Source organism: Prionailurus bengalensis, chromosome E1, assembly GCF_016509475.1.
Source record: "Prionailurus bengalensis isolate Pbe53 chromosome E1, Fcat_Pben_1.1_paternal_pri, whole genome shotgun sequence".
NCBI lineage: Eukaryota > Metazoa > Chordata > Mammalia > Carnivora > Felidae > Prionailurus > Prionailurus bengalensis.
The window spans coordinates 26150881-26178878 of record NC_057347.1 but is presented as its reverse complement, the minus strand read 5'-3'; the positions used below and the strand labels follow the sequence as shown (position 1 = coordinate 26178878).

Sequence of the window (27998 nt, the reverse complement as noted above, 5' to 3'; positions counted from 1 at the left end):
TTTTTTCCCCCATTTTAACATTTTTTATTTAATATTGTATGTAAGATTACTTTATTCCTGCATCTTCTCAATTGTTTCTTCCTTATATTTGCCCTTTTCCTTTCCTACTTGGCGAGATTTGGATTTGCATTCAAGGATCTTTTTGTGGTCTTTGTCCAGTTTTAGTCCAGTGATAACCACCTTGCTGGGGTGGATGCCCACGTAGACAGTTGTGCCATTTGCCTTCCTCGCTGTACTTGTTCAGTGTAGATAACATATTTCTTCCTGTAAACCTGGACTACTTTGCCAATTTGCTGACCTTTGTAGTGTCCTCCACAACTTGTACTTCGTCGTCCTTTGGGATGGGCATGGATTGAACGTTGTACTTCTGTTGCAGCTCCTTGGAAAGAGGGGAAGACATACTCTTCCTGCGAATGTGGGAAGGTGCATTGAAATGCCTTTTATGGTTCTTGCTCCGGTCAGAGGTCACAAACAGATTGAACTTCATGTTGACCAGTGTAGCTCCAGCAATGGCCTCAAAAGGGAAGACCCCATTATTTTTTTTAATTAAAAAAAAATTTGTTTAATGTTTATTTTTTGAGAGAGAGGGAGACACAGACAGGGGTGAGTGGGGAAGGGACTGAGAGAGATGGAGACAGAATCTGAAGCAGGCTCCAGGCTCTGAACTGCACAGAGCCTGACATGGGGCTTGAACTCACGAACTGTGAGATCATGACCTGAGCTGAAGTCAGACACTTAACCGACTGAGCCACCCAGGCACTCCTAATTTTTTTTTTTTTTAAACATTCATTTTTGAGAGACCAAGCGTGAGGGGGGGGGAGGGGGCAGAGAGAGAGGGAGACACAAATCCAAAGCAGGCCCCAGGCTCCGAGCTGTCAGCTCAGAGCCCCATGCAGGGCTTGAATTCGCAAACTGTGAGATTAGAACCTGAGCCGAAATTGGACACTTAACCGACTGAGCCACCCAGGTGCCCCTCTTCCAATATTCTGCAGGTGTTTCCCTTCAAACTGAATGATTCAGTTCTGTGATTAATCTGATACGGTTAAGCTGCTGCCCTTCTCTGCCTAGAAATCCCATTGGTACTTGGCATCAAGTTGCATTATAAATTGCTCTTGAAGCATTTCATCTGCTTACTTGGTCTCTCCCTGGTGATCAACCTGTTTTGTCATCTTTTATTTGTATTTTAATATTCAGCAAATAGTTTCTATGGGAGCTTGAATATTATTTAATATTCCTGAATTTTAGTCACTATACTTAATTTTAGGAAAATAAATATTCTTACCTCAGTTGATTATTTTTCGTCTTTAATGTAGGCAGTGTATTGAATTCTAAGAAATCATTTGAAGCAAAAATATATTTACTTTGTCATTTATAAACCTTTTCTACATATATTATACAGGTTGTAAGAGATGAAGTTACTTATCTAACCTCACATACTACTATATGAGCCTTCACATCTTGGCCCCCACCTACTTTTAAAACCTCAAGACCTGCTTTTTCATCCTTAGACCTTACCTTTATGTGCTGAAGTTTTCACTGTTAAACATACAATCTTTTACTAATAAACATACCATATCCCATCATTACTCTCTGCCTTGGCATACAAGTTATACAATTCATTTGGCATATTTACCAATCAAAACCAGTTGAAGGTTATGTTCTTGATGAAAATTTCTTTTTACTTTTCTGTGGATTTACTCCTTAGGAAACCCATAATAGTTTATACATTATTACTATTATAGCATATATCTTACTGTGTTGTAATAGCCTATTTATATATCTGCCTACTTCCTTAAACATGTATTATACATTTGTACATTATTAGCAACCAACCGTGTCTCAGCTTAGGGTATGGATGGTCAATAAATACTTGTTGAATTCGTGGAAAATGGTGGGTTTGATACTTTTGCCACTATACCATGTTGTCCAGAGAGCTTCTAAAGGTTCAAAACATACTTTTCCTAGAATTTTCATTAAAAATACATTTGTAATATTTACATATAATGCTATAGTTTTAGTATTAATTAAAAAATTGATAGTCCAACTGTCATTGTATTGATTTTCAGAGAAACAGTATCAACAAGTAGCAACTTACTACAAAGAAACATATCTATTTAAAAATCAAGTGAGTGTTTTGTATCACTTGATAAAACTTATAATGTGTATTGATTGACATAAAAGGTACTTATAATCAGGATTCCTCTTACAAGGGATAAGTCTAGAAGGTCTAAAGTAAGCAGAAACAAATTAAGGTTTTTTTTAAGCCTCTTTTTAAGCCCACATGGGACTGTTAGAGTATTTGAAGTAATATAAGTCCATGAAATGTAATAACAGCCTTCGGGAATGCACCAGATGGTTTTGTGACCAGGTTACAACTGCACTATGAGTTTCCTAAAATGTCTGCTTTGCTGAAAGTATAATCTTTGTCTGAAGTGGGCATAATTCATTTGAACAAGGCAGTATGAAAACAATGGAAAAAAGAAAATGTGAAATTCTTTTTCTCTGAACCGTTTTTTTTTTTTTAACTTAAATGCCTTTCTACCATAGGACACTTTAAAATAAACCAAAGTGGAATCAAAAATAGAGTGGCACTCTGACTTTCCATTGATTTTCATCACTGTTCTATAATATTGGCAGTATCCATCTTCCTCTCCTGCCTGATTTTGTGGTGTGATGCCTGAGAACCTATGGATTACTTTAATATCAAAAAAGAATGTTATATAGAATTTAGATTTTTTAGATTTTCTGGAAAAATCAAATATTTATATTAACCTTCACCCCTCTCAAAATTCCATGATAGTAAAGGAATAAAAATGTCCGACCACAGAGTTAAAAAAAGAGTGGAAGAGGGGACAATAACAGATGAGATGTCAACAAATTTTGAACATTGGAGAACAAATGAATGATTGAGTGACTTAGCAGGCAAAAGAAGGCTGTTGCAAAACCAACAAGATCCTTCAGATTCAGGCATGGAAAAACTCAGGATGTGGGGACACTGAAGTATCATTTGAAGTAGGGTTAATCACAAAAGAATTGGTTGCAAGTTCCTATAAGTAGACAGCTCCCTCCTCCACTGAGATTTACTCTCTGGAGAGATTATACTAGAGAATTTATATATTCTTCAACTCCAGCTGTAGCTAAGGATGCATAAAAGATGGGGATTAAGAAAGTATGTTTATTGAATGTGAGAACTCCACCCCCCTTTTCTTCTCAGCTCTGAATAGGCTTATAATCAATCTTATATCTCCAAGGCAGGAAAGTACAGTTCTAGGGATACTAACTACCTTGTGAGTAAAATAGTATCAAAGTGGTCCTGTTCCTACCAGAGTACCTTACTCTGGCAAAGCTTCCCAGTTTATAAGCCACACCCATGTAGGCAGAGCTACCAGTCAGCCAGCATTTGATGCTCAAAGTCTGCATCATGAAAAATACAGAAAAAAACAACAGCAGAACTATATACCAACAAAAGAAAAACAAGGTGGAAGAACTTGTAGAAAACAGAAACAGCACAATAGAACATAGGTTGGCAATTTTTTTCTGTTAAGGAGCAGACAATATATATTTTAGGTTTTGGGGGCCATGTACAGTCTGCATGCATATTCTTTTTTATTTTTTCTTTAATCCTTAAAAAATGTGAATACCATTACAACCTTGCAAGCTGTACAAAAACAAGGTATGGACCAGATTTTCTTTGTGGGCCAACCCCTGCCTAGAAGAAAATACAAAACAAATGTAACAATAATATTCATAGAGAGGTAAGATATTTCCTCCATGAAACAAGAACAGATTTATTGTAAGAAAAGTTTCTAGGCATTAACATGATAGGAGCAAATTTTAAATGCAGAATTGGGCTTAAAAGATAAAATTAAAATTTCCTGGGTCAAAATGACAAAAAGGTAGAAAATGGAAAAAGAAAAACTAAACAATTTACACATCAGTATTCAAGAGACAACTTCTGATAAAAAGGAAACCTATATGAAGAGACTAGAGAAAATATAGAGAAAATAAACCTATCAAAGAAATAATCCGAGAAAAACACTCAGAATTGAAGGACATAATTTCTTGGTTAAAAAGGCCCACTCAAGTACCAGTAAGAGAAAAGCTACAAAGCACCTCATGCAGTTTCAAAGTACCTGAGATAAAGAAAACGTCCTAAAACTTTCCTGAGGGAACAAAGAGGTCTCCTATAAAAGACGTGGAATCACAATGGAAAGAGACTTCTTAAAAAGCAACATTAGAAGCTAAAAGACAGTTTTAACTTATCTTCAAATTTTTGAAGGAAATTTTGACTTGCAATTGAAGTTCTATACAACCCAAACAATCAATAAGCTCTAAGATAGAAAAGCCTTCAACATGGAAAGATTTAAAACATTAGCTTCAAATGCACACTTTCTCAGGATGCTACAGGAAGATATGCTTCATCAAATAAGAGAAAATTCAGACAGAGGAATATCAAGGTTTTAGGAAACTGGAGTTCCAACCTAGAAAAAAAGGAAATTCTCAAATTAGGAAAGGATGCTCTGGGGTGACAGCTGTGCAGCAGTCTCATAGTAGCCAGTCTAGATTTGTTTCTAAGGGTGGAGATTTTAATTATATTGAGAAGAATTTTTACAGTTTGGCAAAGTTTGGGAATTAATGATAGAATACATAGAAAATTAAGCAAAAAAAAAAAAAAAAAGAGAGAGAGAGAGAGACAGTTATTAACTCTAGGGCAGACCAAAAAATCTTGTACAAGAAAGAAAATATAATCGTAGTGTACAATATAACTCACCTGTAAATGGTAATCTACTGAATATTGATGACACAAGAATTGTGGTATAACTGTCAGGAAAATGAAGAGATGATGAAGTATCAGTGATATAAGAAAATGAACATCTTGTATAAGAAAAGTCATTACATAATGTGTAAAATTAAAAACCAAGAAGTAGTTGTAGTTCTAAATGTTATTTAGAAACATGGAGGTAAATGAGTGGAAGAACTAACATATTTAAAGGATTTTTTTTTTTTCCCTGAAGATTGGGAACTGGAGACAGGATGTGAGTAGATTAAAAAAGAATTGTTTGGGTTTTTTTTTTTTAATTCTAACTATTATACTATTATTTGACTTTTAAACTATACTTGTGTATTTGATTAAAAGTTAAAATTTACAAAGTTAAAATTAACTTTTACTTATTTTTTAGAGTTTATTTACTAAAAGAATCAGAGAGAGAGAAGTGGGGGAGGGGCAGAGAGAGAGAGGGAGAGAGAGAACCCCAAACAGGCTCTGTGCTGACAGCAGCACAGAGCCTGACATAGGGCTTGATCTCACGAACAGTGAGATCATGACTTGAGCCGAAACCAAAAGTTGATGCTTAACCAACTGAGCCACCCAGGTGCCTGTGCAAAGTTAAAATTAACTTTTAAAAAGTAGTCTGGAGGTTTCAACTCTAGAGAAGATGGAGCACACATGAGACATACTGTCTCAAAAACCTAGACAGAATGCATGGAACAGCTATTTGAGTGCTGTGAAAAGTAAATAGGCAGATTTGGGAAGAAGAATAGATTTCAAAATACAAGTGAACGTTTTGGAATAACTATATTAATATCAGACAAAGTAGAATTCAGGGCAAAGAGTATTATTATTGGAGTATTAAAAAGGAAAATCTTATGATGATGAAAAGGTTAATATGCCAATAAGATACAACAATCCTTAATGTGTATGCACCTAAAAATCAAACTTCAAAATATATTTGAACTACTGGCAGATCTGAATAGAGAAATAGACAAATACACAAGTATAGCTAGAGATTTCATATCCTCTCTCAGATATAGATAGTAAAAGTAGACAGAAAACCAATAAAGATATAGAAGACTTGAACAATGTTATTAACCAACTGGATTGAATAGATATTATAGAACACTACGTGCAACAATATTAGAATAAACATTTTGTCAAGTGCACAGGGAACATTTACCAATATAAACGATATCCTGGATGAGTAACTTTACTTTTTTTTAAATCTTAGAACGAGTTGGGGAGACAGAGAGAGAGAGAGAGAGAACGAACCTTAAGCAGGCTCCACACTGAGCATGGAGCCCCATGCAGGGCTTGACCCTGGGATCATGACCTGAATTGAAATTAAGAGTTGGACACTCAACCTACTGAGCCACCAAGGTGCCCCAAAGTTTACATTTTTAAAAAGAATTGAAATCATAGTATTTTCTGACCAAAATGAAATTAAACAATTAAATTAGATATCAGTAACACATAACAAAAAAAAAATGTCTGAATACTTGTTAATTAAAAACATACTTCTAAATAATGCATGGGTGAAAGGTAAAAGAGAAAGTCTTAGGAAAATTAGAAAATATTTTGAGCTAATCAAAAGTGAAAATACATCCAAATATGTGGGCTGCATCTTTAGCAGTGCTCAGTGGGAAATTTATATCATTAAATGCTTATTTTGAAAAAGAAAGGTCTCAAATCAATAATCTCAGCTTCTATCTTAAGCTAGGAAAACAAGAGCAAAATAAATGTAAAGCAAACAGAAGAAAGGAAATAATAAAGATGAAAGTATAAATCAATGAATTTGAAAACAAAAAACAATAAAGGAAATCAGTGAAACTAAAAATTAAAAAATCGATTTTAAAAAGATCAATAGAATTGATAAACCTCTAGGTAAACTGACAAAAAAAAGAAGCCACAAATGGTCAGTATCTGGAATAAAAGAGGTCATATTACTATATACTCTACAGATGTTAAAAGGATAATATGAGGAAAAAATATATGCATACATTCAACAACTTCTATGAAATAGACTAATTCCCCCAACCCACAAAATACCAAACTCACTCAAGATGAAATAGATAACCTGAATAATCCTCTGCCTAGTAAAGAAATTTAATTTGTAGTTTGAAAAAATCACTTCGATAGGTTCATTAATAAATATTACCAAACATTTAAAGAAGAAATAACACCAATTCCATATGATTTCTTCTAGAAAATAGACCACTTCCCAATTCATGAGACCAGCACTATTCTACCAAAACTAGATGAAGACAATATAAAAACAAGAAAGAGAAAAACTACAGACTAATATCTGTCATGAACTTATATGAAAATATTTGTAACAAAATATTTACAAATTTGGTTAGATGCACAAAAATGACAAAAGAACTCTGAAAATCTCTAACAAAGGAATGAGAAAATAAGCAAAATAGTTAGAATCAACTTTTTCAAAACTGTAAATTAACCAGTTTACAGCATTCCAGGAAACATTCATGAAAATGGCCGAATCTCATTAAGAACAGTGAGTGTTGGGGCGTCTGGGTGGCACAGTCGGTTAAGCGTCCGACTTCAGCCAGGTCACGATCTCGCGGTCCGTGAGTTCGAGCCCCGCGTCGGGCTCTGGGCTGATGGCTCGGAGCCTGGAGCCTGTTTCCGATTCTGTGTCTCCCTCTCTCTCTGCCCCTCCCCCGTTCATGCTCTGTCTCTCTCTGTCCCAAAAAAAATAAATAAACGTTGAAAAAAAAAAATTTAAAGAACAGTGAGTGTTACGGCAATTTCACTTGCCCAGTTCCCATTTCCCTTTCTCCTAGTTCATAATAGTTGTAAATCATGGTGAAAGCAAGCAATCTGCTGGCCACAGTGGCAGCTGGATCTTATTCCTGGAGAATTGTCATTATGGAACCTCTCTTCCACAAGACCCCATTTCTTGGAAGACCCCATTCACAAGGCTATCTTTATTTGACCTGACTAGGAGTTCACCCAGGCAATTAGTTGTTTAATTTCACAGTATCCTGAGACAGTGACTAAATTTTCTGGCAAATAATAAGCTAACTAAACAGTTTAATGGGAAAAGCTAGGAACTGAGGTCTCCATAGAGCGCTTCAAAAGTTCTGATGTATTTCTCGGACTCTAGTGGGCCATGCCTGTTTGTACAATGGTGCATATAACCAGGGATGTACACATGCTCAAGAAAGACTGAGAAGGCCCTGTGCTCTCACCTCTGGCTGTGTTGAAACAGGAAGTGAAGACTAAGGTAGAGTTGTCACCTGCCTGGCTGAGGATCGAAAGCATGTCAAAAGACATGCAAAGCCTCTTGGCAAATAAGACGTATATTGGTTATGGATTTTTAAGGAAAATTTTGTCTACTCATTAACTGATCACTGAGTAGATCTTGCAATGGTCACACATGATAGAATACAGACTTTAAAGAAACATTTTTTTAAAAGTCACAATAACAACAAACAAAAATCCTTGAGCAGAGGGAAGAATCAGAATTCTACAATTGCCACATTGTATTATTTAAAATGTACTTTTTTCAACAAAAATGATGACATATGTAAAGAAAGAATGTCTGCCCCATACACATGGGAAAAAAGCAATCAATAGAATGTGTCCCTGAGGTAGTTAGTATGTAAAGCTATTTGAAATATAGTCAAAGAACTAAGGAGATTCTGTCTAAAGAACTATAGGAAACTATGAAAATGATGTCTCCCCAAATAGATTTTTTTTCAGTTTATTTATTTTGAGAGAGACAGAGGCAATGTAAGTGGGGAGGGGCAGAGAGAGAGAGAGAATCCCAAGCAGGCTCCACACTGTCAGCACAGAGCCCAGCACAGGGCTTGAACTCATGAAACTGCGAGATCATGACCTGAGCTGAAACCAAGAGTCAGACGTTTAACTGAGTCACCCAGCTGCCCCTCACCAAATAGAATTTTTAAAAAGAAGGTAGAATCAATAATAAGATAGAATTTTTTTAATGTTTATTTTTGAGAGAGAGAGAAAGAGACAGAGCACGAGTTGGGGGAGGGACAGAGAGAGGGAGACACAGAATCCGAAGCAGGCTCCAGGCTCTGCACCGTCAGCACAGAGCCTGATGTGGGGCTCGAACCCACGGGCTGTGAGATCATGACCTGGGCCGATGTTGGATACCTAACCAACTGAGCCACCCAGATGCCCCAGAATTTTTGATGTTTATTTATTTTTAAAGGAGAGAGAGAGAGAGAGAGAGAGAAAGCGTGAGTAGGGGAGGGGCAGAGACAGAGGGAGATACAGAATCCAAAGCAGGGTCCAGGCTCTGAGCTGTCAGCACAGAGCCCAACACAGGGCTCAAACTCACAAACTGTGAGTTCATGACCTGAGCTGAAGTCAGGCGCTTAAATGACTGAGCCACCCAGGCGCCCCTAAGATAGAGTTTGTGAAAAGAACTTAATGGAAGGGCACGTGGATGGCTCAGTTGGTTAAGCGTCCAACTCTTGGTTTTGAATCAGGTCACGATCTCACAGTTCATGTGATCAAGCCCTGTGCCAGGGTCTGCACTAACAGTGTGGAGCCTGCTTGGGATTCTCTCTCTCTGAAAATAAAAAAATAAAACTTAAAAAAAAGTAATGGAGATCCTGGATTTGAAAAATTCAATAACAAATGAAAAATTCATTAGAGGTACTCAACAGCAGTTTTGACCAGAAAGAAGAAAGAATCAGTTTACTTAAAGGTAAGTCAGTTGAGATTATCCAGTCTGAATAATTGAAAACAAAGGAATGAAGAATAATGATCATTGTCACAGGGTCCTGTAGGACCCCATCAAATATACCAGTGTACACATACTGGGAGTCTTTTAGAAGGATAGAAGAGAGAAAGGGACAGAAAGATTAGCTGAAGAAAAAAGGGCTGGAAACTTTCCAAATTTGATGGAGAACATCAAATCTAAGAACCACCAAGTTTGAAGTAGTTAAAAATTAAAGAGATCCTTACGTAGATATGTCATTGTCAAACTGCTGAAGACAAAGAATCTAGAAAACAGGAAACAATTCCTCACATATAATATATTTATAATTATATATATTATATGTTATATATTATATAATTATAATAATTCCTCACATATTCCTCACATCCTCAATACTCACTAACCTTAGAATTCTTATTGGAAACTATGGCAAGCAGAAGGCAGTGGGCTGACATATTTAAAGAAAAAGACTGTCAACCAAGTCTATATCTAACAAAACTATCCTTCGAAAATGAAGGAGAAAGGAAGACCTTCCCAAATAAAAACTGAGAATGAATCTCCAGAAAACTTGTCCTACCAGAAATGCTACAGGGAGTCCTTTTCAGGTTGAAATGGTGAAACACTAGGCAGTAATTTATCCATATGAAGAAATAAAGAACATCTGTGAAGGTAATTTCATAGATAAATATTTAAAAAAAACAATATAAACGGGGCACCTGGGTGGCTCAGTCAGTTAAACGTTCAACTTCGGCTCAGGTTATGATCTCATAGTTCGTGAGTTTGAGCCCTGAATCAAGCCTGCTTGGGATTCTCTCTCTCCTTCTCTCTCTGCCCCTCCCTCACCGTCTCTCAAAATAAACTTGATATATATAAATCTATTTTTATAGCTTTTTTTAATCCTATTTGTTTTTTTTTTTAAACAACTGCAATAAAGCAATCATTTTAAATATGTGGCAATAGGCATTGTCTTGGGGCCCCCTAAACCACCACAGTTTGAGTAATTCACTAGGAGCAGGGATATACTCATCATATAGTTGCATGCATATGTAGGATATATTACATTGAAAGAATACAAAGCAAAATCAGCAAAGAGAATAGGCACATGGGCAAAGTCAAGGGAAAACCAGGCCAAAGCTTCCAAGGCCCCTCTCTCAGTGGAGTAATACAGGACACACTTAATTCCCCAGCAGTGATTTTGGTGACATGTGTGAGATACTGCCAATTAGGAGAACTCAAAAGATTCGGCACCCAGTGTTTTTATTTGGGGCTGGTCAGATAAGCAGCCTCTGCCTAGCATTTCTCCAAAGTTTAGCCTCGTAAAAGCAAAGTGGGTGGTCAGCATCAATCACTGTTAGCACGAACATTTTAGACACAGGGAGCCCTTCTTATCCATCAATGATTGGAACCCTCCTGAAACCTAAGTTCTTAAAACAACCAAAACCTACCTTGTATGCAGGCCTTCCTAGGATAAGCATTTTGGCCTCCTGTTACCTTTCTGTACAGGCATACAATGTATAAAGATGCAATTTATATTACAGTAATAACACAGATGAAGAGGGAGGGAACAGCACTATATAGGAGTAACATTTTTGTATACTATTGAAATTGGTATTAATCCAAACTAAATTGTTATAAGTTAAGGTGTTAATTGTCCTCAAAGCAACCACAAATAAAATAATTCAAAATAATAAGAAATGACAAGATAATTAACATGATACCTAAAAATATCTATTGCATGCAGAAGACAATAATGGGAAAACAGTGGAACAAAAAAAATTAGACCTATAGAAAACAAATAGTAAAAAAAGTATTTATGAAATAGCTAAGTATATCCTGTCTTAATCTGTAGTTACATTAAATGTAAATGCATTAAACACAACAGTCAAAAAGCAAAGATTGGCAAAATGGAATTTTTTTAATGACCCATCTATATGCTGCCTGTAAGAGAAACACTCTAGTTAAAACACACACACACACACACACACACACACACACACACACACACACAAATAGATTAAGGTAAATGGATGGGAAAAGACGTATCATGCAAACAGTAAACAAAAGAGAGCTGGTTTGCTCATACTCAGTATCAGACAAACTAGACTTTAAGATAAGAACTGTTACTAGAGACAATAAATAGTCTATAATAATAAATTTTTCACTCCAAGAATAATATGCAACTATTAAACACATATATGCAGCTAACAAAAAGGCCCTAAATCTTCAGTAGCAAAAACTGTCAGAAATAGACAATTCAACAGTTAAATAGTTGGATACTTCATTACCCTACTTTCAATAATAGAACAATTAGAAAATCAATAAAGAGGGGCGCCTGGGTGGCTCAGTTGGTCGAGCATCCGACTTCAGCTCAGGTCATGATCTCATGGTTCATGGGTTCGAGCCCCGCATCGGGCTCTGTGCTGACAGCTCAGAGCCTGGAGCCTGTTTCAGATTCTGTGTCTCCCTCTCTGTCTGCCCCTCCCTGCTCATGCTCTATCTCTCTCTCTCTCTGTTGAAAATAAATAAACATTAAAAAAAAATTTTAAAGAAAAGAAAATCAATAAAGAATGTGAGTCTTGGGGCACATGGGTGGCTTAGTTAATTAAATGTCTAGCTCTTGATTTCAGCTCAGGTCATACATAATCTCACAGTTTGTGAGATTGAGCCCTATGTTGGGCTCTGCTCTGACAGCATGGAACCTGTTGGGGAATCTCTCTCTCTCTCTCTGCCCCTCCCCAGCTTGCACTCTCTCTCAAAATAAATAAATTTTTTTGTTTTAAATTTTTTTAATGTTTTTATTTTTGAGAGAGACAGAGCGTGAGTGGGGGAGGGGCAGAGAGACAGACTCAGAACTGGAAGTGGGCTCCAGGCTTTGAGCTGTCAGCACAGAGTCCGACGCAGGGCTCAAACTCACCAACTACGAGATCATGACTTGAGCCAAAGTCGGATGCCTAACCGACTGAGCTAACCAGGCACCCCAACTTTTTTTGTTTTTGAGAGAGAGAGAGAGAATCCCAGGAAGGGCAGAGGGGGAGAGGGGAGAGGCAGAGAGAGCGAGAAGCGGGACCCACTCGAAGCAGGGTTCAGGCTCACCCAGAGCAGGTATCTTGCTCACCCAAAGTGGGGCTCAAGCTCACTCTATGTGGGACTTGAACTGACAAACCATGAGATCATGACCTGAACCAAAGTCAGATGCTTAATGACTGAGTCACCCAGGCACCTTAAACATTTTTTTTTAATGTGAGTCTTGACCACTTAAAACCAAGAATTACAAACCTAACGTATATCTATCACACTCCACCCTCCTCAGGTTCATGTGGCATATTCTTCAGGATAGACTATAAGTTAGGGTACAAAATAAGTCTTCAGTAAATTTTAAATGGTTAAAATCATAGAAAGTACTTTTTCTGATTTCAGTGGAATGAAACTAGAAATAATAACAGGAGAAGAAATAGGAAATTCATAAATAAGTGGAAATTAATACATTCTTAACCAATGGATCCAAGAAGAAATAAGAGAAACTAGGAAGTACCTTGTGACGAATGAAACTGAAAGCACGGTATCAAAATTTTGAGGATAAAATGAAAGTATTGCTCAGAGAGAAATGTATACTTGTAACTGCCTATATTTTTTAAAAAGAAAGATCTGAAATCAGTGATCTAACCTCCTAACTTAAGGAATTAGAAAAAGAAGGGCAAGCAAAGCCCAAAGCCAGCAGATCAAAAAGGATAATAGATATTAGAATGGACATAAAGGAGATTGAGAATAGAAAATACAGTAGAAAAAATAAGGATAACAAAAGTTGGTTCTTTGAAAAGACCAAGAAAACTAACAACTTTTAACAAGACTGACCAAGAGAAAATAACAGAAAGAACTTAAATTAGTAAAATTAGGAACGAAAGAGGGGATGTAACTACCAACCTTACAAAAACATAAAGCATTATAAAAGAACACCTTGAACAATGGATGACAGCAAATTTTATAACTTAAGGATGGGCAAATTCATAGGAAAACATAAGGTACTGCAACTGATACAATAGATATGAATAGGTCTGTGAAAGTAAAGAGATAGTAAGTAATCAGAAAACTTCCCACAAAGAAAAGCCCAGGACCAAATGGCTTCACTGATGAATTCTAGCAAATATTTAAAGAATTAACACCAGTGTTTTACAAACTCTTATGAAAAATTGAAGGACAAACATATATCAACTTAGTCTATGAGGACAGTATTGCCTGTTACCAAAACCGAAGACATCACAAGAAAACACAGCATTATCTTTTATGGATATAGATGCAAAAATACTCAACAGAAAAAGTAGAAAACTGAATCCAGCAACTTACTATAAAATAATTATACACAATGACCAAGTGGAATTTATCTTGGGAATACAAGGTTGATTCAACATCCAGCCAATTTTGTTGGTCCAACTAAAATCAATTAATGTAATATATTAAGTAGAATAAAATACATCTTCTCAAGATGAAGAAAACGTTTGACAATATCCAACACATTTTCATGATAAAACCCTCAAAGCAGAAATAGAAGAGTGTCTATGGCAAACCAGTAGTTAACATCTTAATGATAAAAGACTGACAGAGAAGGACAGATACACATTTTCACTCATATGTAGATCTTGAGAAATTTAACAGAAGACCATGGGGGAAAGGAAAGGAGAAAAAATAGTTACAAACAGAAAGGGAGGGAGGCAAACCACAAGAGACTCTTAAATACAGAGAACAAACGGTGATGGGGGCTTGGGGGAGAAGGGAAAATGGGTGATGGGCATTGAGGAGGGCATTTGTTGGGGTGAGCACTGGGTGTTGTATGTAAGCCAATTTGACAATAAATTACATTCATTAAAAAAAGAAAGACTGAAACTTTGCCCCTATGTTTGATAACAGGATAAGGATGTCCACTCTCACCACTTATATTTAGTATTGTATTAGAGGTTCTACACAGGGCAATTAGGCAAGAAAAAAAGAAGAAAAATTATTTGGATTGGAAAAGAAGTAAAATTATTTTAAAATTTGCAAATGACATGATATTCTACATGGAAATTTATATCCATAAAATATAACTAATAGAGCTAATAAACAAGTTCAGTAAGTTACAAAAGTATACAAAAAAAGTATACAAAAATCCATCACGTTATACAATGGGAGTGAATAATCCAAAAATGAAATTAATAAACTATTTGCATACTGTAATAGTGTTGTGACAAATGGTAGCTACATTTGTTGTAAGCATAGTATAATGTGTAGACTTGTCAGATGACTATGTTGTAAACCTGAAACTCATGTAACACTGTGTGTCAACTATGTACTTCAACCAAAATAAATATTTTTCATTTGCAATAACGTCAAAAGATACTTAGGAGTAACTGTAACAAAAGAAGTGCAAAACCTGTACACCGAAAGCTACAAAACATTGTTGAAAGAAATTTCTAAATAAATGGAAGAATTCTGTGACGATGGATTGGAAGACTTACTGTAAAGATCGCAGCATCCCCCCAGAATGGTCTGTAGAGATTCAGTACAATCCCAGCCAAAATCCCAGTTGGATTTCTTGCAGAAATTGAGAAACTGATCTTAAAATTTATATGGAAATTGAAAGAAATCCAGAATAGTCACAAAAATTTTGAAAAAGAAGAACAAAATTGGAGAACTGACCATTCTCGATTTCAAACTTATTGCAGTGCTACAGTAATTGAGACTTGTGTTGTACCTGCATAATATAGACATGTAGGACAGGGGGTAGAATTGAAAGTCCAGAAACTAACCTCCATGTTTACAGTGAGCTTATTTTTGACATTAGTGCCAAGACAGAGGGAGAGGAAGATGGTGGTGGAGTAGGAGGACCCTAGGCTCCTCACGTCCCATGAACACAGCTAGATAACTACCAAATCATCCTATATACCCCAGAAAGACCTACACCTAAAGGGAGAGAAGAGGGTACATCATAGAAGGTATACTGTGTTCCTTGCTGTTTCCTGACCATGTCAGGTAAGCTCTTGCTGCAGAGACTTTGCCCTTGCATTTCTCTCTGCTAGAACACCTCCCTTCCAGATACACACACAGCTCATTCCCTTACCTGTGAAGAATCTTTGTTCAAGTAATGTTTTCTCAGGTGCTCAAAAATCACCCTATTTAAAATTTAGCACCCTCTGCCAATATTCCCTCTTCTCTTTCCCTTTTTGTTTTTCTTCCCTAGCACTTAGCATCTTTTCATATATCATATGATTTTCTTACCTCCATGGACTGAATTGTGCCTCCTTCAAATTCATATGTTGAAGCCCTTATCCCCTACATATGCTATTTGGAGATGAGGCCTATGGAATGTAATTAGGTTTAGATGAGGTCCTGTGGGCAGGGCCCTCATGATGGGATTAGCACCCTTAAAAGAACAGACATCAGAGAACTTGATTCTTTCTCTCCTTTTCTTCTCCCTCTCTCCACCCCCACCCATGTGAGGACACAGTGAGATGGCTGACATCTGTAAGCCAAGAGGAGAGCCTTCACCAGGGAACTAAATCAGTTTGCAACTCTATCTGTTCTTCCTAGCCTCAAGAACTGTGAGAAATAAATCCCTGTTGTTTAAGCCACCACCCCCTCCTAAAAAGTGCTAAGACAATACAATGGGGGAAAGAATAGTCTTTAACAGATGGTGCTGGGATAACTGCATATCCATATAAAAGAATGAAACTAGCCCTCTACCCCCACACCATATACAAAAGGTAACTCAAGATGGGTAAAAGACTAACAAGGTGTAAGTCTATTCTTAGACTCCTTGGATTAGGCAATGGTTTCTTGCCTTTTTTTTTTTTTAATGTCTATTTTGAGAGGGAGAGAGCATGAGCAGGGGAACGGCAAAGAGAGAGGGAGAGAGAATCCCAAGCAGGCTCTGTACTGTCAGCAGAGCCCAATACAGGGCTCACTAACTGAGAGATCATGACCTGAGTTGAAACCGAGAGTCAGACGCTCAACCTACTAAGCCACCCAGTTGCCCCTAGGAAATGGTTTCTTTCTTTTTTTTTTTTTTAATGTTTATTTTATTTTTGAGAAAGAGTATGAGCGGGGGAGGGGCAGAGAGAGAAGACATGGAATCTGAAGCAGGCTCCAAGCTCTGAGCTGTCAGCACAGATCCCAGTGTGGGGCTCAAACTCAAGAACCTGGAGATCATGACCTGAGCCGAAGTTGGACACTTAACCGCCTGAGCCATCCAAGCACCCTGGTAGTCAATGGTTTCTTAAATATGACATCAACAGCACAAACAACTTTAAAAATTAGATAAATTGGGCTTTGTCAAACTTTTGTTTAACTTTGTTAAAACTTTGGTTCTTCAAAGAACAATGCTAAAAAATAGAACTCACACATGTGAGAAAATGTTTGCAAATCATATGTCTAAGGGTGTAGTATCCAGAATATATAAAGAACTCTTATAATTCAACAATGAAAAGACAAATAATGCGATTTAAAAATGGACCAATACTTTGAGTAGACATTTCTCCAAAAGAGATACACAAGCAGCCAGTATGCACATGAAAATATGTTCAACATCACTAGTTACTAGGGAAATGCAAATCAAAACCACAGTGGAATGCCACTTCACACTTCCTAGAGTACATTTAATGAAGAAGATGGATAATAACAAGTGTTGGTGAGGATACGGAGAAATTGGAAATCTCACACAATGCTGGCAGGAATGTAAAATTGTGCAACTGCTTTAGACAAAAGTGTTCCTCAAAAAGTTAACATTGAATTACTGTACAGCCCAGCAATTCCACTTCTGGTTGGATTCATATGAAAACTTGTACCCAAATGTTCATAGCAGCATTATTCATAATAGTCAAAAGGTGAAAACAACCCAGATGTACATTTACTTATGGATGGATAAATGCAATGGAATGTTATTCAGCTAAAAAGAGGAATAAAGTACTGATACATGTGATAACAAGTAGCCTTGAAAAAACATCATGTTAACTGAAAGAATCATGTTGTATGTTGCATGATTCCGGTTATATGAAAATTTCAAAATAAGCAAATTATAGAGATAGAAAGTATGTTAGTGGTTTCCAGGGAATAGGGGGAATAATTGGATAAAGAGAGTGACTGATTGACACTGGGTTTCTTTTTGGTGAGATAAAAATGTTGTGTGATAGATAGTGGTGTAGGTTGCACAACTTTGTAAATGTACTAAAAGTCACTGAATTACACACTTCAAAATTTTTAAAATAATTTTTAAAATTAAAAAATATTTTAGCAAACCAAATTCAACAATCTATAAAAAGAATATACACCATAACAGCATGTGGTTATCTTAGGAATGAAAGTCTGGGTCTGTATTTGAAATTTTGCCTGTGTGATCTACCATGTTAACAGTTTAAAGGAGAAAAACTACATGATCAAATCAATTGGTTCTTCCCAAGTTTGTTGTTTGTTTTACAAATGAAACATTCATTCATGATAAAAACTCATTAAACTAGAACAAAGTTTATCTACATAAATTCTACAACTAAAGTGACATTGAAGGTAAAAAAAAAATAATTTGTTTAGCTAAGTAAGAGTTTGTAAATATTTTCTATAAATTTTTGGCTTTCAAAATAGAATGCATATAAACATTTTTTGATGTAAGTTATCAAGAGTTGGCAAAAGTAGGAGATTTTTAATATACCTACTTTGGTACATTGTATTGAGTTGTTTCTATAATCTTGCTCATAATAACAAGGCTTAGAGGAATATACTACTGACATCACTGATTTTTCTCAATCTTCTGTCTCACAAGAAGTCTGGCTTTTATTTTCAAAGTTATTTCTGTTTGATTTTTCTCCCTATTTTTTTTATAGGTGTATTCGACACAAAAATGATTGGGGAGCTCTTATTCTTGTGGATGATCGCTTTAGTAGTAACCCTGCACAGTATGTATCTGGTAAGATTCTCAGCTGGGTTTAGAGTAAGAGTTAATAACAGTCATTGGTATTTAATAACTACTGGTTGAGAGAGCACACAAGCCAGGGAGGGGCAGAGAGAGACAGACTGAGACACAGAATCTGAAGCAGGCTCCAGGCTCCGAGCTGTCAGTATAGAGCCCAATGCAGGGCTCGAACTCACGAACTCATGAGATCATGACCTGAACCGAAGTCAGACACTCAACCAACTGAATCACCCAGGCGCCCCTAATAACTGCTGGTTTTAAAGAAAAAATTTGGACAGGGGCAGCTGGGTGTCTCAGTTCGTTAAACATCCGACTTTGGCTCCAGTCATGATCTTGCGGTACTTGAGTTCAAGCCTGCATCGGGCTCTGCACTGGGATTGGAATTCTTTTACCCTCTGTTTCTCTGAACCCTTCCCACTTGCACACTCTCTCTCTTTCTCTATCTCAAAATAATCAAATAGATTATTTTTTTATTAAAAGGTTTTTTATTTTTTTATTATTTTTTAAATATGAAATTTATTGTCAAATTGGTTTCCATACAACACCCAGTGCTCATCCCAACAGGTGCCCTCCTCAATGCCCATCACCCACTTTTCCCTTCCCCCCATCAACCCTCAGTTTATTCTCAGTTTTCAAGAGTCTCTTATGGCTTGGCTTCCTCCCTCTCTAACTTTTTTTTTTCTTCCCCTCCCCCATGGTCTTCTGTTAAGTTTCTCAGGATCCACATAAGAGTGAAAACATATGGTATCTGTCTTTCTCTGTGTGACTTATTTCACTTAGTATAACACTCTCCAGTTCCATCCACATTGCTACAAAAGGCTATATTTCATTCTTTCTCATTGCCATGTAGTATTCCATTATGTATATAAACCACAATTTCTTTATCCATTCATCAGTTGATGGACATTTAGGCTCTTTCCATAGTTTGGCTATTGTTGAGAGTGCTGCTATGAACATTGGGGTACAAGTGCCCCTATGCATCAGCACTCCTGTATCTCTTGGGTAAATTCCTAACAGTGCTATTGCTGGGTCATAGGGTAGATCTATTTTTAATTTTTTGAGGAACCTCCACACTTTTCCAGAGTGACTGCACCAGTTTGCATTCCCACCAACAGTGTAAGAGGGTTCCCGTTTCTCCACATCCTCTCCAGCATCTATAGTCTCCTGATTTGTTTGTTTTAGCCACTCTGACTGGCATGAGGTGATATCTCAGTATGGTTTTGATTTGTATTTCCCTGATGAGGAGTGATGTTGAGCATCTTTTCATGAGCCTGTTGGCCATCTGGATGTCTTCTTTAGAGAAGTGTCTATTCATGTCTTCTGCCCATTTCTTCACTGGATTATTTGTTTTTCAGGTGTGGAGTTTGGTGAGTTCTTTATAGATTTTGGATACTAGCCCTTTGTCCGATATGTCATTTGCAAATATCTTTTCCCATTCCCTCGGTTGCCTTTTAGTTTTGTTGATTGTTTCCTTTACAAACAGCAAAAGCTTTTTATCTTGATGAAGTCCCAATAGTTCATTTTTGCTTTTAATTCCCTTGTCTTTGGAGATGTGTCAAGTAAGAAATTGCTGCGGCTGAGGTCAGAGAGATTTTTTCCTGCTTTCTCCTCTAGGGTTTTTTTTTTTTTTTTCCAAATTTTTTTTTTAACACATTTATTTTTGAGAGACAGAGACAGAGCATGATTGGGGAGGGGGGGTGGGGCAGAAAGGGAGAGGGAGACACAGAATGTGAAGCAGGCTGCAGGTTCTGAGCAAGGTGTCAGCACAGAGCCTGATGTGGGGCTTGAACTCACAAACTGTGAGATCATGGCCTGAGCCGAAGTTGGATGCTCAACCGACTGAGCCACCCGGGTGACCCTTTCCTCTAGGGTTTTGATGGTTTCCTTTCTCACATTCAGGTCCTTCATCCATTTTGAGTTTATTTTTGTGAATGGTGTAAAAAAGTGGTCTAGTTTTGGGGCGCCTGGGTGGCTTAGTCAGTTAAGCGTCCAACTTCAGCTCAGGTCACGATCTCACGGTCTGTGAGTTCAAGCCCCGCGTCAGGCTCTGGGCTGATGGCTCAGAGCCTGGAGCCTGCTTCCGATTCTGTGTCTCCCTCTCTCTCTGCCCCTCCCCCATTCATACTCTGTCTCTCTCTGTCTCAAAAATAAATAATCGTTAAAAAAAAAAAAAAGTGGTCTAGTTTCATTCTTCTGCATGTTGCTGTCCAGTCTTCCCAGCACCATTTGTTAAAGAGACTGTCTTTTTTTTCATTGGAAATTCTTTCCTGCTTTGTCAAAGATTAGTTGTCCGTACGTTTGTGGGTCCAATTCTGGAGTCTCTATTCTATTCCATTGGTCTATGTGTCTGTTTTTGTGCCAATACCATGCTGTCTTGGTGATTGCAGCTTTGTAGTAGAGGCTAAAGTCTGGGATTGTGATGCCTCCGCTTTGGTCTTCTTCAGTATTACTTTGGCTATTCAGGGTCTTTTGTGGTTCCATACAAATTTTAGGAATGCTTGTTCTAGCTTCGAGAAGAATGCTGGTGCAATTTTAACTGGGATTGCGTTGAATGTGTAGATTGCTTTGGGTAGTATTGACATTTTAACAATGTTTATTCTTCCAATCCATGAGCATGGAATGTGTTTCCGTTTCTTTGTATCTTCTTCAGTTTCCTTCATAGGCTTTCTATAGTTTTCAGCATACAGATCTTTCTAACATCTTTGGTTAGGTTTATTCCTAGGTATTTTATGCTTCTTGGTGCAATTGTGAATGGGATCAGTTTCTTTATTTGTCTTTCTGTTGCTTCATTATTGGTGTATAAGAATGCAACTGATTTCTGTACATTTCTTTGTATCCTGCGACTTTGCTGAATTCATGTATTAGTTCTAGCAGACTTGTGGTGGAGTCTTTCGGGTTTTCCATGTATAATATCATGTCATCTGCAAAAAGTGAAAGCTTGACTTCATCTTTGCCAATTTTGATGCCTTTGATTTCCTTTTGTTGTCTGATTGCTGATGCTAGAACTTCCAACACTATGTGAAACAACAGTCGTGAGAGTGGATGTCTCTGTCGTGTTCCTGATCTCAGGAGGAAAGCTCTCAGTTTTTCCCCATTGAGGATGATATTAGCTGTGGTCTCTTCATAAATGGTTTTTATGATGTTTAAGTATTTTCCTTCTATCCTGACTTTCTCGAGGGTTTTTATTAAGAAAGATGCTGAATTTTGTCAAATGCTTTTTCTGCATCAATTGACAGGATCATATGGTTCTTACCTTTTCTTTTATTAATGTGATGTATCACATTGATTGAATTGTGAATGTTGAACCAGACCTGCAGCCCAGGAATGAATCCTACTTGATCGGTGAATAATTCTTTTTACATGGTGTTGAATTCGATTTGCTGGTATCTTGTTGAGAATTTTTGCATCCATATTCATCAGGGATGTTGGCCTGTAGTTCTCTTTTTTTGCTGGGTCTCTGTCTGGTTTGAGAGTCAAAACAATGCTGGCATCATAGAATGAGTCTGGAAGTTTTCCTTCCCTTTCTATTTTTTGGAACAGCTTGAGAAGGATAGGTATTATCTCTGCTTTAAATGTCTGGTAGAATTCTCCAGTGAAGGCATCTGGTCCTGGACTCTTATTTGTTGGGAGATTTTTTTAACTGATTCAATTTCTTGCTAGTTATGGTTCTGTTCAAAGTTTCTATTTCTTCCTGTTTGAGTTTTGGAAGTGTGTGTGTGGTTAGGAATTTGTCCATTTGTTCCAGGTTGTCCAGTTTGTTGGCATATAATTTTTCATAGTATTCCCTGATAATTGCTTGTATATCTGAGGGATTGGTTGTAATAATACCATTTTCATTCATGATTTTAGCTGTTTGGTTCCTCTCCCTTTTCTTACTGAGAAGCCTGCTAGAGGTTTATCAATTTTGTTTATTTTTTCAGAAAACCAACTCTTGGTTTCATTGACCTGCTCTGCTGGTTTTTTTTACATTCTATATTGTTTATTTCTGTTCTGATCTTTATTATTTCTCTTCTGCTGGGCTTGGGGTGGCTTTGCTGTTCTGCTTCTATTTCCTTTAGGTGTGCTGTTAGATTTTGTATTTGGGATTTTTCTTGTTTCTTGAGATAGGCCTGGATTGCAATGTATTTTCCTCTCAGGACTGCCTTCGCTGCATCCCAAAGCGTTTGAATTAAAAATTGAATAAATTATTTTTTATTTTTTTATTAAAAAAATTTTGTTAATGTTTATTTTTAAGAGAGAGACAGTGTGCAAGTGGGAAAGGGTCAGAGGGAGAGGGAGACACAGAATCGGAAGCAGGCTCCAGCCTCTGAGCTGTCAGCACAGAGCCTGATGCAGAGCTAGAACTCATGAGCCGTGAGATCATGACCTGAGCTGAAGTCAGACGCCTAACCGACTGAGCCACCCAGGTGCCTCAAAATAATTGAATAAATTTTTTAAAAATTGAGGAGGGACAGATTTTTAATAGATCAAATATGGAAAAATTCATATTGACAGGAAATCTAGCCTTTTAATGCTTGTGTGTTTACAAAAAAATCTTTATAGAGGAGAATCTAGCTACTAACTAACATAGTATTAATCAGTTAGTATCCTTCAATTTTGTAGAATGTGGGATTTAATTCAGTAACAGTAATTATTTATTTATCATTATCAGGGAAAAGGCTATTCACAGAAATGAATTTTCCAAAAAATAAGTTTTTACATTTAAGCACATCTCCTTTGGCTGCTTAGGATTCTTTATTCTTTCATTCTTGATTATATTGAAGATTGTTGATTGTTTTTTGTTTGTTTTGAAATGCTTCAGCTGTTATAGAGTTCATGTTAGAGCTAGTATTTTCTAAAAGGAAAAAAGCTCCACTGTAGGCCTCAAGATATAGTGAATGGCCATTTTTCCCCACTCAGATGAACAAATATTATGTGCCTATAGTATTTAGTTTGGAAATACTTGCATCTTTATTATCTTCAAAGCTAAAAAGTTCATATGACAATAATAAAAAGAGATGCAAAATTTTAAATTTGTTTCAGATAAACTACCTATTTCTATTTCAGAGCCTAGTATTTGGTTTGGCATTAAAATGTATACACCTGGATTAAAGCAGCAAGTGCTGCTTTATTAGTCTTTTCTGCTCTTTCCATGTAAAGCAACCCATTGCACTTGGGGCCAGACATAACTAAAAGCAAAATGTTAAGTGCTTATATTTAGTCAGCAGGTGGAGCTCAGATTCTTTGAGTTTTCAAAAGCAAACTGACATTTTGCACTGAAAAGGCTTTCTTTGATTACAAAAAGTTCCACACGTGAAAGAGGCGAGTATAATACTAAAATTTTTCAGTTTTAGAAAAGTTTGATGTTTAATCAGTGTAATTATTTTTCCCAACCAAATAAAATGAAGAACTTTAAGGGAAATCCTTCTTTAAAATATTCTTCTACGGGCACCTGGCTGGTTCAGGGTTGATCTTGGGGTTATAAGTTCAAGCTCCACATTGGATGTAGAGATTATTTAAAAATAAAATCTTTAAAAAGTTAAAAAATTAAATGGTCTTCTTGTCAAATGTTTTTCTTAACTTCAGTTAAAAAATGGAAAATCTGAAAAGTTTTTCTTATTTGAACATCTAGTACTTCTTACCTTATAGTTCAGACTTGTTGAATTTTTAAGATTTATTTATTTAAAAAAATGTTTTTTGTGGTTTGACTCCCTCTCAGTTTGTAACTTTTTTTTTTCTTCTCTTCCTGCATGGAAAGAGATGGAAACTTAACTTCTGTTAAGTTTCTCAAATTCCTCATATGAGTGAAAACATATGATATCTCTCTCTGACTGACTTATTTCACTTAGCATAATACCCTCCAGTTCCATCCACGTTGTTGCAAATGGCAAGATTTCGTTCTTTGTCCTTGCTGAGTAGTATTCCAAGCTAACTTGAAAATAAATTATATATCTTAAAAATTTTTTTTAATTTTATTTTAGAGAGAGGGCGTAAGTGGGGAAGAGGGGCAGAGGGTGAGACAGAGAGTCTCAAGCTGGCCCCATGCTCAGCACAGAGCCCAGTGCAGGGGTTGATCTCACGAAAGTGAGATCATGACCTGAGCCAAAATCAAAATCAAGAGTCAGATGCTTAACCGACTGAGCCACCCACATGCCCCTAAAGATTTGATTTGATTTGATTTGATTTGATTTGATTTGAGAGAGAGACAGAGCACGCACTAGTAGAAGGACAGAGAGAAGGAGACAGGATCCGAGCAGGTTCTGCACTGATAGCAGAGAGCCCAATGTAGGGCTCATACTCAAGAACCATGAGACAACGACCTGAGCCTAACTCTTGACAACTGAGCCACCCAGTTGCCCCTAAAGATTTTATTTTTTAAGTAGGTCTCTATACCCAATGTGGGGCTCGAACTTACAACACCAGGATCAAGAATCACATGTTCCACCTACTGAGCCAGCTAGGCACTGCCAACAGATTTTTTAAATTAAGAATTTTACATTATTTCTGTATGGTTTTTATTTATTTTCTTTTTTAAAAAAATTTTTTTTCAACATTTTTATTTATTTTTGGGACAGAGAGAGACAGAGCATGAACGGGGGAGGGGCAGAGAGAGAGGGAGACACAGAATCGGAAACAGGCTCCAGGCTCCGAGCCATCAGCCCAGAGCCTGACGCGGGGCTCGAACTCCCGGACCGCGAGATCGTGACCTGGCTGAAGTCGGACGCTTAACCGACTGCGCCACCCAGGCGCCCCTATTTATTTTCTCTGAGACTCATAAAAGCGTGAAATCTTCCTAGCTAGATAATAGCGCAACAACGTACAAATTCCTTTTGATGGCTAATTTTTATTTGAAGTGAATTTGCATTAACTACAGAACTCAATTCATTTTGCATTAAATATAGAAAAACTCCCATAAAAAAAAACTAAAGGAATGTATGTTAAATGATTGTATAGGAGTTCAAGTTGTTTGAAGCCCTGCCTTATTTTTCTTTTAACTTAAAATACCATAGTGACTTTTTAAATTACTCCAGAAGATGATGATAGTAACACCAGCAGAGAATATTTTCTAAAAGTGAATATCTGATTTTGAATTTCATTCTGAAATAAGTCATACTACAAAACACATATACTTTTAATATGGTTCAAGGTTTTACAGTTTTCACATGTCATAGGTCAAATCATGTCCCTTACAACTTAATTGTTTATATATTAAAAAATATATCATAGGGGCGCCTGGGTGGCTCAGTCGGTTAAGCGTCCGACTTCAGCTCAGGTCACGATCTCACGGTCCGTGAGTTCGAGCCCCGCGTCGGGCTCTGGGCTAATGGCTCAGAGCCTGGAGCCTGCTGCCGGTTCTGTGTCTCCCTCTCTCTCTGCCCCTCCCCCGTTCATGCTCTGTCTCTCTCTGTCTCAAAAATAAATAAACGTTAAAAAAAATTTAAAAAATATATATATATCATAAATATTCAAATAGGACATGATTTGTCCATGGTAACATTGTTACTCCTTTCATTTCCAGGATAGTTTAAGACACATTTGGAATTGGGGAAGAAGAGGAACAAAAAAACCTATGAGACTGGAATCTTGCATTTATTTTTTGTGAAGGGAGTCAAAGTTAGAAAGTTGGAATGGAAGATCGTGTTGTTTACAACTTCTAGTTTCTCTAAAATTAAAGCGTAGGCAATATTTGTGGGGAATTATGATGAAATTAAATTTGCCTTATTTCCCCAGTTATTCTAAACTGACAAATAATACATTTCTCCCATTCCACTCTACTCCCACTCCCTCTTCCCTCCCTTCCATTGACAATCACTGCATGTAAAGAAAAATGGTACTGATACATGAGCAGTACTAAGCATAGTGTACATGTGAAGATTTTTAGGCAGGAAAAATATTGAGAATCTTTTTTTTTTCCTGCTTAAATCCAAGTTAGTTAACATATAGTGTAATAATGGTTTCAGAAGTAGAATTAAGTGATTCTTCACTTACATGTAACACCCAGTGCTCATGCCAACAAGTGCTGTCCTTAGTACGCATCACCCATTTAGCCCAGCCCCCTACCCACCTCCCCTCCAGCAACCCTTAGTTCTCTGTATTTAAGAGTCTCTTATGGGTGCATGGGTGGCTCAGTAGGTTAAGCATTCAACTCTTGATTTCGGCTCAGGTCATGATCTCACAGGTCATGGGTTCAAACCCCACATCAGGCTCTGCACTGACAGTGTGGAGCCTGCTTGGGGTTCTGTGTCCTCTCTCTGCCCCTCTCCTGCTCGCTCTCTCTCTCTCTCTCTCTCTCTCTCTCTCTCTCTCTCAACGTAAATACATAAACTTAAAAAACAACAACAACAACAACAAAACCTCTTATGGTTTGCCTCCCTGTCTCTTTATCTTCTTTTTCCTTCCCTTCCCCTATGTTCTTTTTTTCTTAAATTCCACATACAAGTGAAATCATATGGTATTTGTCTTTCTCTGACTGACTTCTCTTAGCATAATACATTCTAATTCCATCCACCTGTTTCACATGGCAAGATTTCATTCTTTTGGATCACCATTGTATATATATATATATACCACATCTTCTTTATCCATTCATCATTAGTCAATGGACATTTGGGCTCTTTCCATAATTTGGCTCTTGTTGATAGTGCTGCTATAAACATTGGGGGGGGGGGCATGTGCTCCTTCAAATCAGCATTTTTGTATCCTTTGTATAAATACCTAGTAGTGAAATTGCTGGGTGGTAGGGTAGCTCTATTTTTAATTTTTGGAGGAACCTCCATACCTTTTTCCAGAGTGGCTACACCAGTATGCATTCTCACCAACAGTACAAAAAGGATTCCCCTTTCTCCACATTCTAACCAACATCTGTTGGTTCCTGAGTTTTTAATTTTCGCCATCCTGACAGGTGTGAGGTTGTATCTCATCATGGTTTTGATTTGTATTTCCCTCATGATGTGTGATGTTGGGCATCTATTTATGTGTCTGCTAGCCATCTGGATTTCTTCTTTGGAAAAGTATCCGTTCGTGTCTTTTGCCCATTTCTTCACTGACTTACTTGTTTTTTGGGTGTTGAGTTTGATACATTCTTTATAGATAGACTTTGGATACTAACCCTTTATCCGATTTGTTATTTGCAAATATCTTCTCCCATTCCATCGGTTGCCTTTTAATTTTGTTGATTGTCTCCTTTGCTGTGCAGAAACTTTTTATCTTGATGAGGTCCCAATAGTTCATGTTTCCCTTCCCTCCAGAGACATGTCTAGTAAGAAATTGCTGCAGCCGAAGTCAAAGAAGTTGTTGCCTGTTTTCTCCCCTAGGATTTTAATGGTTTCTTGTCTTACATTTAGGTCTTTCATCTATTTTGAGTTTATTTTGAAAATTTTTTTAATGTTTATTTATTTTTGAGACAGAGAGAGAGCACAAGTGGGGAAGGGACAGAGACAGAGGGAGACACAGAATCCAAAACAGGCTCCAGGCTCTGGGCTGTCAGCACAAAGCCCGACGTGGGGCTCAGACTCACAGACTGCAAGATCATGACCTGAACTGAAGTCAGACGCTCTACTGACTGAGCCACCCAGGTGCCCCCATTTTGAGTTTAT

General features: G+C 37.2%; 1 protein-coding gene and 1 pseudogene across 1 annotated transcript in view; one reads left to right on the top strand and one right to left on the bottom strand.

Annotated features, from left to right (window-relative positions):
• BRIP1 (BRCA1 interacting helicase 1) overlaps positions 1-27998 on the top strand; it is a 210524-nt gene that overhangs the window by 173003 nt on the left and 9523 nt on the right. The window contains 1 exon segment of the mRNA XM_043583868.1: positions 18335-18417. Within this exon segment, the coding sequence (XP_043439803.1) occupies positions 18335-18417 (83 nt within the window).
• LOC122485292 lies at positions 11-27818 on the bottom strand (annotated as a pseudogene).